Source organism: Pecten maximus, chromosome 8 (genome assembly GCF_902652985.1).
Source record: "Pecten maximus chromosome 8, xPecMax1.1, whole genome shotgun sequence".
Lineage (NCBI taxonomy): Eukaryota > Metazoa > Mollusca > Bivalvia > Pectinida > Pectinidae > Pecten > Pecten maximus.
In genome coordinates, this window is record NC_047022.1 from 25784403 (window position 1) to 25804008 (window position 19606).

The 19606-nt window shown below is 36.6% G+C and overlaps 1 protein-coding gene across 1 annotated transcript; it reads left to right on the top strand.

Annotated features, from left to right (window-relative positions):
* The first annotated feature begins 1802 nt into the window (after positions 1-1802).
* LOC117333696 (ATP-dependent RNA helicase DEAH12, chloroplastic-like) lies at positions 1803-9103 on the top strand. The gene is made up of 2 exons (XM_033893116.1): positions 1803-1903; positions 2284-9103. Exon 2 carries the CDS (start codon positions 3379-3381, stop codon positions 7630-7632), a length of 4254 nt encoding a protein of 1417 aa, XP_033749007.1. The 5' UTR covers positions 1803-1903; positions 2284-3378; the 3' UTR covers positions 7633-9103.
* Positions 9104-19606: the final 10503 nt, after the last annotated feature.

A 19606-nucleotide genomic window follows, 5' to 3' on the forward strand; every position in this document is an offset into this window, starting at 1 on the left:
CAGCCATTTTGGATATTTGACAGTTGGAATTTGTTATTGATACATTTTGGAAAGTTCTTAGATCTTTCTTAGGTTTGTAATTTAGATTTCACATATCATCAAATGCGGAAGATGGGTAAGAAGGGAATAGTAGAGAAAATGTCACTCTTTCATGTGACTGATAAAGATAATTCAATGGTGGGCACCATTATTAGTTTCCATAGCAAAACAAGTTATGTTTTAAGATGACATGCAGCAACTTAAAGTTCGTGGATGTTTTTTGCCATTGATGACGGTCTTGTAAGCCTTTCTCTAATTATTCCCTTTATTATTATCTGGATCATCATGATACTAAGGTGCTCGGTATCGACAGCTTTTTAAAAATTGTCGTTGATTTTTTGTGTCGCCTGCAAAAAGCAGGTGACATAAAGGTATCTGTATGTCGGCGTCGGCGTCGGCGGCGGCGTGGTCCGCACATAGGTTTCCGTGCGATGAGATTCCTTGGACCGTTCAAACTCAAACTTCATCCAGATCTTTCTTTCCAAAAGTGCTTGCTTGAGATTGCTTTCCGGGTCCGAAGGTCAAAGGTCAAGGTCACTGTTACTAAAAATAGAAAATGTGTTACCGTGCGATAACTCGAGTTTCCTCGGGCTTATTAAACTCAAACTTAATGCATATTTTCCTTACCAAAACTGCTTGCTTGGGATTGCTTTCTAGGTCCGAAGATCAAAGGTCAAGGTTACTCTTAATAAAAGTAGAAAATTCGTTTCCATGTAATAACTCCTGTAATCACCCAACTTTCTGGCAGGCGACACATCCACTTCCGTGGAACTCTTTTTTCTTTTGGCTTAGTTAGCATTGATTTATCTGTGTGTTCTTGTAGAGCGGTATTTTGTTTAAAATCACATAACATTTTGCAAAATCAATTAAATTTATAGCAAAAACTGCATGATAAAAATAGTATCTATATATAGTATCAAATTGGTAAAAGAGTGGGGGGGGGGACTGTAAATGTAAAATGACATTAAAATGGATAATCCGAACGACCGAGAACATATCCTGTTTTAAATGTTAATAATTATGAAATGAACGTACTGACTGACAAAATACCTATAGCTGTTGTCCTGTTAATAAAATGAACGAAAGTAGTTCGCCTGATAAAATTTTAAGGGTTAACACACGCTTCTGTTATCTTGGACATCCTTAAATGAGCACTTACGAGTCTTTTGTTTCATCATAGTTAGATAACTATGTCCCCTAAACAAAATTAGGAGACATGTTGTTTTTGCTCCGTTCCTTCTTCTTCTGAATAATTATATTCTTTTTTCTTCCACTTTGTTCCTCAAAAGAGAGTTTCTGGAAAACCGTTGGGCGATTTCAACAAAACTTGCCTCGGATTGGTAAAACATTCGATATTGTCCGATTTTGATAGATTTGTTATATTGGTATAGTATGACATAACAAACACTATTGCTATATCAAGTACTTTATTACGACTGCAGGGGTCATCGGCTGGACATATGTAACGGTGCCCGTTACAATAAGCACTTATTAATGATAAAATTCATTAGCTACAATGTGAAATGTTTTTGCTGTTCCTAAAGTATAGATCTAGTTAGTTTGGCCTAGAGACTAGGGCTAGGTTAGATAATGACTTCATGATTCAACTTTTAATATATTGACGCATTTATTTCATTAATTCACCAAATAATACACAATTTCAGTCCGACGACATCGGTTTCCCCTTTTAATTATCATAACCCATTTGTTTTGTTTTTATATTTCATTGATTTGTGTGTGTTTGTGCTTTCTAAAGGTTCAACAAAAAACAAGGATTTTGTAGTTCCGGGTGGTAAAAGTACTGTCAGCACACATCTCGTTGCAGACCAGTGTGACAGTACCATCTCAAAACAGCAATTGTCTGGTAAGTAGTTGGAGTTCTATTGTTTTGTTATACAAATTAACCAAACAACAACCAATAACAGCCAACTTGACTGATTACAAGGCTACTGCTCCCTCTCTATATCAGAACATTTCTTTGTGCCCATTTTGATCTCCCTGACACCCCTTCTGTATTTCAACACTTCACCAACTTCACTGAAGAGCTCTACACAAAACAGCTCTACGGTATTATTCACGACATATACTATGATATCTTTATATCGACCCTAAACCTTTGGCATAATATAAATGTCTGAAGTTTGTCTCAAATTGTATGTCGGCATTCGATAATGTACGTTAAATGTATCATTTGAAGTAAAAATGAGCACTTCCAATACTGGTTATTGTCCCATTCTATTACAGGTACATTTGGGACACGAAAGCTGACTGCAGGGCGATCTGGTTATGTGAATAGTCGAAATGGTAAGTACGTTGCTGGTGAAGCGAATGACGAAAAGGTCTCATCGGTAAATAAACGTGATGAAGAATTTAGTGTCTCGAGCTTTGGAGCCTTCGATGAGAAATGTGATGAAAATGCCAAAAAGAAGAGTAAGACGTCCGCCTCTACAGAAAATTTGTATAAAGACCAGGAAAAACGAACAACTTCAAAGCTAAAGAAACTGAAGTCATCATCACAGTTAACCAAAGAATCTAAAGAACCTAAACAAGATCGCAAAAGGTCAGAGGATTCAAAGAGCGCAACGAATAGTGGATCGAAATCAAAGATTACAACATTGTATGTGAAACTAGCAGAAACCATTAAGGAGAAAGACATGAACATGCTTGGCTACATTAAACAGCGTCTACAACACCGGATGGAATTTACTTATACAGGCCAAACTGTCGATACACAAACAGGAAACACTATCGTCAATCTACAGTGCCCAAGTCGACGCGCTGCTCAACGCCTTGAAGCCGAGCTTAAGAAAAGTAACGGGAAATGTGACACAAAAGTTTGTTGTTTATATTCATTTAAAGACGCTTGCCAGACTACTTTGTCAACAGCAAAAGAAAACGAAGCTATTCTCAATAGATATGTACTTGAAATGACAAGAAAGGCATCTTTGTCTTTATCAAAGCATACAGCAAAGATGGAAGATGTGTCAGAAAAGCTGAAAAAATTCAAGAAGTCAAAAGATAAATTTCTGTCATTAGATGAATACTTCGTGGTGGATCTAGAACGACGAGCATTGAAAGATAAGTTAGAAGAAATGGATCTTCAAAAAACAGAATTTCAAAACTTTATCGTGTCGGCTCACCAAAAATTTCTTGATCTGAAAGACTCCCCCGTATTTGAAAAACCCGCAATTGAAATTGTGAAGGCATTCGGCGTGGAATATAACAGACTTGATAAAGCCTTACCGATGTACGCCAGAAGGTCGGATATCCTTGATATTGTGAAGAACAATCAGGTGTCGGTGATCATTGGGGACACTGGATCAGGAAAAGAGCACACAGATGGCCCAGTATCTCTATCAAAGCGGCCATGCCAACAAAGGGATGATCGCCTGTACTCAACCGCGTAAAATCGCCGCCATCAGTGTTGCTTCATACGTGGCTCGTGAAATGGCTTCAACTGTCGGACAAATTATTGGATACAAGGTTGGAATGCAAGAGAGAAAGACGGCACTTACAAAGGTATTATTTATGACGGATCATGTTCTATTACAGGAATGTTTGAAGGACAAGAAGCTTTCTTCATTTTCTTGTATCATCATTGATGAAGCACACGAGCGAAGTATATACACTGATCTGCTACTCGGTATGATCAAAAGCTGCCTTGACGTGCGTACCGACCTTCGTGTTGTGGTCACATCCGCTACAATTGACCCTGAGGTCTTTATTCAGTACTTCGGCCACTGCCCAGTACTATCTGTGTCGGGAAGGATGTTTCCAGTAGAGGTAATCTGGAAAGATATTGGTTCTGGTAAAGAATCGTTTTCAAATCACATTGAAGAATGTGTCAAGAAAGCAATAGATGTTCACTACCAACAACCTCAAGGAGATATCCTCGTATTTGTTACTTCGCCTCAAGAGTCAGAAACATGTTGCAAAAAATTCAGGGATTACACCGCAAGTAGAACTCAGGATTTTGTTTGTTTACAGCTACACGGAAAACTGCAGGCCGACGAGCAAAGGAAGGTGTTTGACTCACTTTCAGGAGGTAAGCGCAAAATCGTGTTTGCTACAAACAGTGCCGAGACTTCGGTTACCATTCCTGGGGTAAGGTATGTTATTGACACAGGCTTGGTGAAAGAAATGAAGTATGATGCAAAGCGTAAACTTAACACGTTAAACGTCACAACGGTAACGAAAAGCTCAGCCAATCAGCGAAAAGGTCGCGCAGGAAGAACAGGACCAGGAACTTGTTACAGACTGTACACAGAAGAGGAATATGACAAAATGGAAACCAACATGGTTCCAGAGATTCTACGAGTGAATCTTGGCCAGGCAATGTTGAAGCTTATGGAACTTAACATTGATCCTCTGGAGTTTGATTTTGTAATGGCACCATCTACCGAGTCAATGGAGAGTGCAGTGGAGACTTTGGAGAATCTTGGTGCGGTTTCAGAGGGAAAAATCACAGATCTCGGAAAATGGATTTCAAAGCTTCCCCTGGATCCAAAACTAGGCATATTTATTCATGACTCATTGGAAATCGGAGCTGGTCTTGAAGGAATGGTAATTGCAGCAGCTTGCAGTGGATCATCAATATTTTTCCGAGCTGGTACCCAGGAGGAAAAAGAACTTTCTGATCTAAGAAAGATTCCATTTTGTCATACTGGTGGAGATATGTTGACAAATTTGAATGTCTTCAGGGAGTGGACCAAACAGCCGGAGAAAGCCAAAGGAAAATGGTGTTTCCGAAATTCAGTCAACGGCAAAGCAATTAAAGGAATGCGAGATACCGTGAATGAAATCCTCACTACTCTTAAAAAAGAAATGAAAGTGAACGTTCCATTCAAGTTTGCCGATCCAGAGAGGGTCGACTCTTTGCTGATCCAACCTCTCTTGAAGGTGTTCCGAGAGAATATCAGTCACTACCTCGGTCATCCTAAAGCAGGCTACGTACTGATCACGAAAGACCAGCGAGTTGAAGTCCATCCATCATCAGTTCTGATATCATTAGGAAGTCAGCCAGAATGGGTTGTCTTTGATCAAGTGACGAGGACTTCAAGGGACTTCGCGATGACTATTACACCGATCAGTGAGGAAATGTTGAAAACAGGAATAGCCAAAGGATTTCTTAATGTGGACCTTGAGGAAGCAAGAGAAAAACGAATCATACCTGTCCATAGAGAATATGTTGGATCAGAAGTGCTCCGGGAATTCGTTGGACCAAGGTATACATACCTCCGAATGTTTGAAGATGAATTAGTACAAAAATGTAACGGATCTCTTGTTGTTGTAGAGGCAGACCGTGATCAAGGCGAGCTGAAGATATTCTCAAAATCGGCTAATAAAGACATTCTGGAAGGTTCGTTAGAAAACGTGCTCAAGACTATCAAAGACGAATTCCTTGCAGAGGAGAGAGAAGAGAGCCTTGGTGTAAAGTCTGCTGGTCGATCCGTAAGGGCAGTGCTGGAGGCTGGAGGATGTACGAAGACTTTGTTTATGCCGGACGAGTTCAAAGTTATAATGATTCACTGTGCCGTTAACAAAAAACAAGAATTGGAATACGATGACGTATTTCAGCACTTCAGCAAATTCGGAAAAATTAAGGAGTGCAAAATGTATCACCACAAGAAGAAGGCACCGTCCCTATGGGGTCAGGTGACATACAACAAAACTGAAGATGCCGTTAAAGCTGTCACAGAAACGCGAGGGAACCCAGATCTTTCTGCTCGACCAAACATACGGATGTCAAGTGACAAGTCCGAGAAAATCAAAGTCCGGATGCAGTGGTGTCGCAGACCTTCTCGGGGATTTGGTTTCGTTACGTTTGCTTCTTTTTTAGATGCCGACAATGCCATTCGTAAACATGAAATTCTAATAGGAGATTCGATAGCAAGAATCAGACGTCCACATTCCAAAGCAAACCAATCAGATGATTCCAGGGTGTTTGTGGCTGGGCTTAGCAAAATGGTTGATGAAGATGTTTTGAGGGAAAGTCTAGCTACTAGCTGTGAACTTGATCCCGATAATGATATTACAGACGTGGCGGTTATTAGAGAAAAGGTTCAACAAGAAAGCAAAGAAATGCTTAACACTTTTAAAAGACGATTATGTGCTGAAATTGAAAGGTATGTCGAGGGTGGAACATACGAACTGGAGTTTAAGCCAGTCAGAGAGACAGACATCAACTTTACTGCATTTGTTACGTTTGATAACCCTGAAGATGGAGAAGGAGTATGCAGCGAAATAGATCATTCGTTTGTCTTGAATAATCAGATTGTTTCTGCCAAACCAGTTTTACATTGTTCCCTGTACATTCTAAAAGGAATTTATGAAAAGAGTGCCGAAGAACTCAGAAAATGCTTCAACGACTTTGAAGAAGATGGAATTCGGGTGAAGATAAAAACACTTCGAAACGAAAACATAGTCGTTGATATTAACACAGACGACGTGGAAACACTTGTGAGGGTCAGGAAGTCTTTCCAAGATATAATCAAAGGTGAAATAATTGAATGTGCAGAGTCAACATCATTGAGGTCGTTATTCACGTGGGAAGGCCGAAACAAGTTGAAGCAGATAATGCATCAAACAGAAACTCTCATTCTTACAGACAATAGGGTGATGTCTGTCTCCATCCATGGTCTGCAACAAAATCGACAGAGGGCGAAACAGAAAATCGATGAGTTTCTGGTGAGGCTTTCAACAGGAAGTTCAGAAGTGATCGACTTAAAAGGCGACGGAAGACCACCTGGGGTGTTGAAGGAAATTTTGGTGGAATACGGCATTGACCTGTCTAGATTGTGTCAGGAGACAGGCTTAGTGGCTGTTCGTGTGGATCTAAGAAATCACAGATTGACATTGATCGGAGAGGATGATGCTCTGACCAAGACGAAAACACTGATTACAGGCATAATTGCAAAATTGTCCCCAGATGGACTGAAAAAAGATGACGAACCAGAATGTGTCACGTGTTATTGCCCTATCCAACAAAAGGATTTATATCGTGTGGAATGCTGTGGCCATCCTTATTGTAAGGATTGCCTTCAGGTACAGGTCAAAATGTCCATTACCAATCGAAACTTTCCGTTGAAGTGTGAAGGGGAAAACTGTACCACACCGTTTACCTGGCATGACATCTGTAACCTGTCCAAAATGGGTTTCGTCAAAATTACTGAATTAACCGATTCATCAGTTAGTAGGTTTATTCAAGGAAATAAGAAAGACTTCCGCTTTTGTGTAACACCTGACTGCCCTGTTGTATATAGAGTAACGGAGACTGGGAGATCATTCATCTGTCCAGAATGTGACATCAAGATCTGCACAAGCTGCCATGTACAGTTCCATGATGGTATCACATGTACCATGTTCAAAGTAGAAAAAGACGAAGACCCGACCATGAGAAGATGGATCGCTAAGAACAAAGCCAACCGAAAAAGATGTCCGAACTGTGCCATGCCTATAGAAAAGAACGGTGGATGTAACCATGTGGCATGTTTGTCATGTAGAAAACATATTTGTTGGTTGTGTCTGGAATTTTTCGATGGGAGTAGCACATGTTATGGACATCTTGATAAAACCCATGGTAGTTTTGTTTGAGAAAGTAACGTTATTGGCGTGGATGCGTTAAGATACGAAACAGTAAGGTTAGATTAACCTCTTATGTATAAGATGCTGCAATGAATCAACATATCAACAACACGTGTGCTGCGTAGCTAAACATTTTCAACATTCTGGAAATTAATGTTTAACGTTAATGTAAGACAGCTTTTAATACTAACATAGCCGTCGGGTATTCTATTACCGACAATATATCATTACTCGGTAATACCTTACACCAATAATGTGTTAAAACTACCTTTGTGTAATACTATACACCATTAGTGTGTTAAAACTACCATTGTATAATTTCTGTGGTATAGAAAATACGATGCAGATGCCTGGTATTATGTATACAGGTATATGTGGAGAAAAGAGGCTTAGGAAAAAATTTATACATTTCAATGAGGATGAATAACTCATTATACACGTGCCTTGATCATAAATACGTCACTATACACGTACTTTGAAGATGAATAAGTCATTATACACCTGTGTTAAAACTACCATTGTATAATACCTAACACCAGTAATGTGTTATAACTAATATTGTTTAATACTTTACATCAGTAATGTGTTATAACTAATATTGTTTAATACTTTACACCAGTAATGTGTTAAAACTAATATTGTTTAATACTTTACACCAGTAATGTGTTAAAACTAATATTGTTTAATACTTTACACCGGTAATGTGTTAAAACTAATATTGTATAATACTTTACACCAGTAATGTGTTAAAACTTCCATTGTATAATACTTTACACCAGTAATGTGTTAAAACTTCCATTGTATAATACTTTACACCATTAATGTGTTAAAACTTCCATTGTATAATACTTTACACCATTAATGTGTTAAAACTTCCATTGTATAATACTTTACACCAGTAATGTGTTAAAACTACTATTGTATAATACTTTACACCAGTAATGTGTTAAAACTTCCATTGTATAATACTTTACACCAGTAATGTGTTATAACTACTATTGTATAATACTTTACACCAGTAATGTGTTATAACTACTATTGTATAATACTTTACACCAGTAATGTGTTAAAACTACTATTGTATAATACTTTACAACAGTAATGTGTTAAAACTACTATTGTATAATACTTTACACCAGTAATGTGTTTAAACTTCCATTGTATAATACTTTACAACAGTAATGTGTTAAAACTACTATTGTATAATACTTTACACCAGTAATGTGTTAAAACTACTATTGTATAATACTTTACACCAGTAATGTGTTAAAACTAATATTGTTTAATACTTTACACCAGTAATGTGTTAAAACTTCCATTGTATAATACTTTACAACAGTAATGTGTTAAAACTTCCATTGTATAATACTTTACACCAGTAATGTGTTAAAACTTCCATTGTATAATACTTTACAACAGTAATGTGTTAAAACTACTATTGTATAATACTTTACACCAGTAATGTGTTAAAACTACTATTGTATAATACTTTACAACAGTAATGTGTTAAAACTACTATTGTATAATACTTTACACCAGTAATGTGTTAAAACTACTATTGTATAATACTTTACACCAGTAATGTGTTAAAACTACTATTGTATAATACTTTACACCAGTAATGTGTTAAAACTTCCATTGTATAATACTTTACACCAGTAATGTGTTAAAACTAATATTGTTTAATACTTTACACCAGTAATGTGTTAAAACTACTATTGTATAATACTTTACACCAGTAATGTGTTAAAACTACCATTATATAATACCTTTCAACAGTAATGTGTTCAAACCACTTTGTGTAATAACTTACACCAGTTATGTGTTAAAACTACTATTGGGTATTAGCTAACATTAGTAATATGTTAAAAGTACTATTGTGTAATATTAAACATCAGTAATGTCTTAAAATTACCATTGTGTAATAACTAACACCAGTAATGTTTAAAACTACCATTGTTTAATTTCTGTGGTGTAGAATGTATACAGGTATATGTACATATATACAGGCGAAGTTTGTCAAGAATATCATTCAGTTAACGGATAAGCTAAAATGGTGTAGTTTAAACCATACCATTGTACTGTTAGTTACCCGCCCCTATTCATCTGCTCTACACAGGCAATATGTCTTCACGTGAATTTCACGTGAATTTCACGTGAATTTCACGTGAAATTCACGTGAAAAGCGGTAAAAAAGTGAATTTCACGTGAAATTTTTGTGAAGAAACATTGGCTGTGTAAGTGTGTCATTCGATTATTGATGACGTCAATAACAATTGCAGCTCGGATCAAAGTTCGAATTCCTTACCAATCAAAAGACCGGAAGGTCATATATAACAAATATATATCCAACAGTCGGCATATTTATACAATGTCTTGAGAGTGGAATAACACAGCGTATTGTGGTAGAAATATATTTATCATATGACTACCGTTATATACGGTGTCATAAACCCATCACGTAAATTTTCTTTATGGCACTAGTGTAATAACACCTTTCGCTACGCTGATTGGCTGGTTCCGTGAGAACTGTATTCATACGCGTGGGAACGACCTACTTCTTTTTACTACGACTCGTAAAAATGGCCACTAGTGCTTGTAAACTTTGAAAAAAAATCAACTGAACGACAAATTGGTCTATTAACATAACATATTGTACAATCAAAGATAAAATCCAAGATGTAAACATCCTAAGTTTTTTAATTATATTTATACTATAAGATGTTAAATTAGGCCTGGCAAACATCTATTTTATGACCCCTAGTAACATATTTCAACTCCGATAGAAAATTGCGGTTGCGTTGTCCGATGAGACATATCTAGTCTAGATTCTTTTCAAATAAACAAATAATAATATTATTTAATAAAATCCTCATGAAAAACGGCAATGTAGTTTGTTACAACTTGCCTTCAACGGTTACTCAGAATAACATGCTGACACTGTCGTCGACAAACACGTGTAATGTCAAAACAAACAACACTGCCAACAAATCGGCATCCAAAGTCGCTTTTCACGGCAGTCTGAACACAATGTTCAGTGGGAATATTCACGGTGGAACATTTCACATCTCTATAAACTCCCGCGATGACGAGGATAAACACAAAGCAGTGAAAAGGCGCCGTACAATGGTTCTGTACGACAGCGACAGCGAATAGACATTTGTACAACGAAGCCTCCATTATCGCGCCAAGTGACGTCACGGCTTCGTCACATCAAAAACAGTCGCTCATGGACTTTCAAACTAAAATATTTTCCTCATTGTTTCAAACACCAAGGACAATTTATCTATTATAGATTAAATGAAAAAATGCTGAAATTTTGTTTTGAGACGTGTATTTAATAAAATGAATCCTTTTCAAGAGTCAGTTGTGTTAGAACTATTTCTTCTCTCGTCGGTATAATTGACCTACTTCGAAGGTTCGGGTGATTTGGTTGAGATGTGACGATTCAAGGCAAAAGAGAAAATCAGTTTTTGATGGGGAACGATGAAAGAAAACGTCATATGATAAAAAGAATCTGTCATTCGTTTCCCTTCATATTAGATTTATGATACTCGTTTAGAATTTTTTATTTTTGCTCGCCAGAGGCTCGCAAAAATAAAAAATTCAAAACTCGTATCATAAATCTAATATGAAGGGAAACTCATGACAGATCCTCTATATATGTATGAGTGAATTTGTATATATATCAGTAAATTTGTATTTATACATATCTGTGAATTCGTATATGTGTCAGTGAATTTGTAAGTGTATCGGTGGATTTATATATGTATCAGTGAATTTGTATACATATCAGTGAATTTGTTTACGTATCAGTGAATTTGTATACATATCAGTGAATTTGTTTACGTATCAGTGAATTTGTATACATATCAGTGAATTTGTATACGTATCAGTGAATTTGTTTACGTATCAGTGAATTTGTACACATATCAGTGAATTTGTATACATATCAGTGAATTTGTTTACGTATCAGTGAACTTGTAAACATATCAGTGAATCTGTAAACATATCAGTGAATTTGTTTACGTATCAGTGAATTTGTTTACGTATCAGTGAATTTGTAAACATATCAGTGAATTTGTATACATATCAGTGAATTTGTATACATATCAGTGAATTTGCTTACGTATCAGTGAATTTATATACATATCAGTGAATTTGTATGCATATCAGTGAATTTGTATATAATATATAATCAGTACACGGTTGGTTACCATACGTAGCTTTATGCGGTTTGTTTAATCAGCTACAGACGCCGTTTTGTACAGATTATTGTAGTATTGTATTAGATACGTTTGTTCCGTTCTCTCCTCCGAGTACTAGATAAACTACAAATTATTTTTGTATGTATTTTATACCCTACTCTAAATGACACATTCTGTGAGGTGAATCAGCTTAATGTATAACCTATGCCTAACCATAAAGTGATGTTTTTTATTTATCGCTGTAGGTTAGATCAGCATACATATCTATACACACCGTGATCGAATTTGCTACTGAAGTGTCTTACAACTGTTTCGAGTGTTGGATCGGCGTATACATGTATAGATAAACGTGTATAGATATAGATACACGTGTATAGATATAGATACACGTGTATAGATATAGATACACGTGTATCTATACATAGCATTAAAGAGTCAGATCCTCAGTTTCATTAATATTTTTCATTGAATATTTATATATATCATTTTGGTGTTGGGCACTTTTTATGCTGTACATTTTACTAGGCAAATATCACAAATTATTTCCTTGATTAAAACCATTGTCACTGCTTGCGTCTTGTCAAGCTGAGGTGTAATTTCCAATAACAGCATTGAATTATGTATAACTATTTCATTCGTACTCGAGAACGAGAAAAAAATCTATACTTGTCAAACTCGCCGAAATATTTTACATTCAACTGTCAATCATTCCACATCCTCGTTTTCTTGTTTGTTGAATTCTTCCTAAAAGTTTATTAAGAATTCCGTTGCTTTTTGTAGATTTGGTGTATCGCTTACTCTTTCTTATTTATGCATCATTAATGGAATACAGCTAAATTGTGTATGTTACCTGTGTCCTCTTTCAGTCATTATACACGTACCTGAAGATAAATAAGTCATAATACACGTACCGTGAGGATGAATGAGTTATTAGTCCCCTGTCGGTGAAACCGGGTGGACTTATACATGTATGTTTCCTCCGCGTCTGTCCTGTCAGTTTTCCGCACTGAAAGTTGGTATGTACAGATCAAGTTCGACTTTCAGGGTTTTGGGGTCAAGGTCAAAGTCACTGTTACTATTTAAGCGGGGCCGGTAAGGGCATATATTGCTTTAGCAATACTCTCTAATCTCAGTCTCAAAATGCTTATTATGCACGTACCGTGAAGATAAATAAGTCATTATACACAAGCCTGAAGATAAATAAGTCATTATAGACGTGCCTGAAGATGAATAAGTCATTATAGACGTGTCTGAAGATAAATAAGTCATTATAGACGTGCCTGAAGATAAATAAGTCATTATAGACGTGCCTGGAGATAAATAAGTCATTATAGACGTGCCTGAAGATAAATAAGTCATTATAGACGTGCCTGAAGATAAATAATTCATTATACACGTGCCTGGAGATAAATAAGTCATTATACACAAGCCTGAAGATAAATAAGTCATTATAGACGTGCATGAAAATAAATAAATCATTATACACGTGCCTGAAGATAAGTAAGTCATCATACACGTGCTTGAAGATAAATACGTCACTATACACCTACTTTGAAGATGAACAAGTCATTATACACGTTCCATGAGGATGAATAAGTCATTATACACGTGTCTGAAGATAAATAAGTCATTATACACGTGTCTGAAGATAAATAAGTCATTATACACGTGTCTGAAGATAAATAAGTCATTATATACGTGTCTGAAGATAAATAAGTCATTATAGACGTGCATGAAAATAAATAAATCATTATACACGTGCCTGAAGATAAATAAGTCATTATACACGTGTCTGAAGATAAATAAGTCATTATACACGTTCCATGAGGATGAATAAGGCATTATACACTTACCTAAAGATAAATAAGTCCTTAAACACGTGCCTGAAGATAAATGAGGATGTATCCAAACATTTACCATTGTGAGGGTATGTCCACATATTAATCCATGTGAAGGTGTATCAACACATTCACCGATGTAGGGATGTTTCCACGCAATCACTGGTATGAGGTATATCCACATATTTACCGGTGTTAGGGTATACCATATATTTACAGGTGTTAGGGTGTATCTATATATTTACAGGTGTGAGGGTATATCCATATATTTACCGGTGTTAGGGTATATCCACATATTTACCGGTGTTTACAGTATGATTGTTTACAATGTTTTAATATCCACAAGTGTCTGATTGTTCGAAATCCAATTATTTTAAAAGTAGACTCTTCCCTTTGAGAAAGAGCTTACATTTTACATGTTTATATTATTATTAATCAAAGTGTGATACAGAACTGAAATCTATCATTTATTATGGAACTCCTACATTTATCATGGCCATGTTTATCTGCAAATTAACCGTTGTGAGTGTATATACACACATTCACAGATGTGAGGATATGTCAACAAATTAACCGCGGTGTGAGGGTGTATCCACAAATTAACCGGTGTGAGGGTATATCCACAAATTAACCGGTGTGAGGATATGTCAACAAATTAGCCGGTGTAAGGGTATATCCACAAATTAACCGGTTTGAGGATATATCCACAAATTAACCGGTGTAAGGGTATATCCACAAATTAACCGGTGTGAGTGTATATCCACAAATTAACCGGTGTGAGGGTATATCCACAAATTAACCGGTGTGAGGGTATATCTACAAATTAACCGGTGTGAGGATATGTCAACAAATTAGCCGGTGTAAGGGTATATCCACAAATTAACCGATGTGAGGGTATATCCACAAATTAACCGGTGTGAGGGTATATCCACAAATTAACCGGTGTGAGGGTATATCCACAAATTAACCGGTGTGAGGATATGTCAACAAATTAGCCGGTGTAAGGGTATATCCACAAATTAACCGGTTTGAGGATATATCCACAAATTAACCGGTGTAAGGGTATATCCACAAATTAACCGGTGTGAGTGTATATCCACAAATTAACCGGTGTGAGGGTATGTCAACAAATTAGCCGGTGTAAGGGTATATCCACAAATTAACCGGTGTGAGGGTATATCCACAAATTAACCGGTGTGACGGTATATCCACAAATTAACCGGTGTAAGGGTATATCCACAAATTAACCGGTGTAAGGGTATATCCACAAATTAACCGGTGTGAGTGTATATCCACAAATTAACCGGTGTGAGTGTATATCCACAAATTAACCGGTGTGAGGATATATCCACAAATTAACCGGTGTAAGGGTATATCCACAAATTAACCGGTGTGAGTGTATATCCACAAATTAACCGGTGTGAGGATATGTCAACAAATTAGCCGGTGTAAGGGTATATCCACAAATTAACCGGTGTGAGTGTATATCCACAAATTAACCGGTGTGAGTGTATATCCACAAATTAACCGGTGTGAGGATATATCCACAAATTAACCGGTGTAAGGGTATATCCACAAATTAACCGGTGTGAGTGTATATCCACAAATTAACCGGTGTGAGGATATGTCAACAAATTAGCCGGTGTAAGGGTGTATCCACAAATTAACCGTTGTGAGTGTATATACACACATTCACAGATGTGAGGATATGTCAACAAATTAGCCGGTGTAAGGGTATATCCACAAATTAACCGGTGTGAGGGTGTATCCACAAATTAACCGGTGTGAGGGTATATCCACAAATTAACCGGTGTGAGGGTATATCCACAAATTAACCGGTGTGAGGGTATATCCACAAATTAACCGGTGTGAGGATATGTCAACAAATTAGCCGGTGTAAGGGTATATCCACAAATTAACCGGTTTGAGGATATATCCACAAATTAACCGGTGTAAGGGTATATCCACAAATTAACCGGTGTGAGTGTATATCCACAAATTAACCGGTGTGAGGGTATATCTACAAATTAACCGGTGTGAGGGTATATCTACAAATTAACCGGTGTGAGGATATGTCAACAAATTAGCCGGTGTAAGGGTGTATCCACAAATTAACCGGTGTGAGGGTATATCCACAAATTAACCGGTGTGAGGGTATATCCACAAATTAACCGGTGTGAGGATATGTCAACAAATTAGCCGGTGTTAGGGTATATCCACAAATTAACCGGTGTGAGGATATGTCAACAAATTAAACAGTGTGAGGGTATATCCACAAATTTACCAGTTTGAGGATATATCCACAAATTAACCGGTGTGAGGGTATATCCACAAATTAACCGGTGTGAGGGTATGTCCACAAATTTACCGGTGTGAGGGTATATCCACAAATTAACCGGTGTGAGGGTATATCCACAAATTAACCAGTTTGAGGATATATCCACAAATTAACCGGTGTTAGGGTATATCCACAAATTAACCAGTTTGAGGATATATCCACAAATTAACCGGTGTGAGGGTATATCCACAAATTAACCAGTTTGAGGATATATCCACAAATTAACCGGTGTGAGGATATATCTACACATTTACCGGTGTGAGGGTATATACACACATTTAACGGTGTGAGGGTATATCCACATTTAACGGTGTGAGGATATATCCACATTTAACGGTGTGAGGGTATATCCACATATTTATAAGTGTGAGGGTATACACATATTTACAACTGTGAGGGTATATACACACATTTAACGGTGTGAGGGTATATACACACATTTAACGGTGTGAGGGTATGTACAAACATTTAACGGTGTGAGGGTATATACACACATTTAACGGTGTGAGGGTATATACATATTTACCGGTGTGAGGATATATCCATATTTACCGGTGTTAGGGTATATACACACATTTAACGGAGTGAGCGTATATCCACATATTTACCGGTGTGAGGGTATATCCATACATTTACAAGTTTGAGGTTATATCCACATATTTACAAGTATAAGGGTATGTCCACACATTTACCGTTATGAGGGCATACACATATTTAACGATGTGAGGGTATATCCACATATTTATAAATGTGAGGGTATACACATATTTACAACTGTGAGGGTATATACACACATTTGAGGGTATATACACACATTTAACGGTGTGAGGGTATATACATATTTACCGGTGTGAGGATATATCCATATTTACCGGTGTTAGGGTATATACACACATTTAACGGAGTGAGCGTATATCCACATATTTACCGGTGTGAGGGTATATCCATACATTTACAAGTTTGAGGGTATATCCACATATTTACAAGTATAAGGGTATGTCCACACATTTACCGTTATGAGGGCATACACATATTTAACGATGTGAGGGTATATCCACATATTTATAAATGTGAGGGTATGTCCACACATTTACCGTTGTGAGGGTATATACATATTTATAAGTGTTATGGTATATATACATATTTAACGGTGTGAGGGTATATCCACATATTTATAAGTGTGAGGGTATACACATATTTACAACTGGGAGGGTATATACACACATTTAACGGTGTGAGGGTATATACACACATTTAACGGTGTGAGGGTATATACACACATTTAACGGAGTGAGCGTATATCCACATATTTACCGGTGTGAGGGTATATACACACATTTAACGGTGTGAGGATATATCCACATTTAACGGTGTGAGGATATATCCATATATTTACCGGTGTGAGGTTATATCCATTCATTTACAAGTTTGAGGGTATATCCACATATTTATAAGTGTGAGGGTATGTCCACACATTTACTAAATTATCAAATTATTAAATAGCAAAGATTTGAAAAGCCGAGTTATTTTTATGCATGAAGCTATAACATACCTTACATATTTTTATCTTATAAAAGATATGACATCTTAAATAATAATTGAGATATCTTATATACTTTATAAAATATCTTATATAATTTATCAGATATCCTATATAATTTTCTTTATAAAACATCTTTATCATAAAGAAAAGTTTGAGATATATTGTGTCTTTAATGAGATGTCTTATAAAAGATATATCTCATAAATCTTAAATAAGATATATTATATAATTTGGTTAAATACAGGATCACCATTGCTTCATGAAGAAATGGCTTACCATATAAAGCGATATCTGTATATTTGTTGGTCTCCAACTGAGTTGTTCTTACCATTTGACAAACTAAGTTGTAATTCTATACGTTTATCTTAACATTATAATTTAAATCAAATTATCCGAAAAGAGTTTCTTCATTAAAATGACACGTGAAATTTTGCGTTTTGTTTTGTTTGTTTGTAACATTTAATAAAACAAAACCTGAAGTGGTAATAATGATAGATGGGTTGGTGTGTTAATCTCCATTGTTTCCAACTGGTTAAGAGATCTTTACTAAAAGTTCCACTCATTGATATTAATAAATGATTGTTTCTGGCACGTGTGACCTTAATACAACTGGATCTTCATCAGATTCCCGAGAATGGACCTCTTATAAGAATGAGAGAGCGTGGATCACTTGTTTAACAATTGAAGGAGTTTTTTTGTAAACAGTCTTTTCTTTATTATACACGTATATGGATGCACATATATGTCAATATGTGTTTCGTTTATACGGACCATAATATTTCGTATACTAAATGGCATCCCGGGAATAATGAACTTTTCTACATATTAGTATGCCTGATGAAATACAGTCCGTTGGTACCGTTTCCCACATCTCAATACATCAGAGGAGTTGAATTAGGACACGTTATCACACAATAGTACATTTATAAATAGAAGCCTAGTATCGTGGTACGTGGGGAATTTGCTCGACACTTTATCCACTTGGTATTTCGACCATATTTGAAGATCAGTCGTTCTATTTTGGTGTCATGCTTTCACGAACTAATACAGAATTTAAATGTATTTAATTGTATATTACCAATGCTTAGAGAGGAGCATCATTAACAGCTTTAAAGAGGTGGGTCAGGCACTTTCTATAGCATTTTAATAGCAGACTCATTCAGAACGCCCAATGACAAGTTCTTTAAAATAACTGAAAAGGGGGACATTGCAGGGCAGTGAAATCAACAGACTTAAGATAACGGTCAGTTATGATCGAAATACGCCGGTCATGTAAAAGGCTCAGTGGTGTCTTTGATGTTCACGAGGCTATAACGATCGGTATGGTTAATTATGTCTCGTTATTCAACATGCCATCTAAATATCTGACTGATTCCAAGTTAAGATCTGTCTTACACGTTTTGATATCGATGAATTCAGCTTGATATGAAGTAGTGCATTATTGAACATGTTTAATTAAAAACCATTGATTTTCTAAAACAAAAACTAGACCTCCCACCACTAAGATAACTAGGTAGACATTCTTTATTACCTTAAAAGCACGATCGGGAGAGCAGGTCAACGCGAAAATACGAAATGGCTGCATTACCTACTGCAACTTAACACTGACTGTTGTTACTTGACGTCAGATTAGTCGTTGTCAAAGGAAAGGATTGTAGCAGTACACGTTTAGTACCCTCATCCGATGTAGCAGTAAGTAGGTATGTTTACCGTTACTCAAAAAAGCATAATGTTGGTGCATCGAACATGTATAAGTAGGGCTCGACCTTGACATCCTCAAAATATGACGGGCTCGACCTTTACATCCTCAAAATATGACGGTCTCCACCTTGACATACTCGCAATATGACGGTCTCGACCTTGACCTACTCGCAATATGACGGGCTCGACCTTGACATCCTCGCCACATGACAGGCTCCATCTCGACATCCTCACAACCTGATGGGATTGATACATACATGACACAACATGACGGGCTTGACCTTGACTTCCTTACGACATGACGGGCTAGATACACGGAATCCTCACACGACTAGCATGATCTTTACATCTTCAC

What these genes read in the sequence shown, in the direction of transcription:
- LOC117333696 (XM_033893116.1), top strand. Translation starts at nt 3,379, where the DNA reads ATGGCCCAGTATCTCTATCAAAGCGGCCATGCCAACAAAGGGATGATC.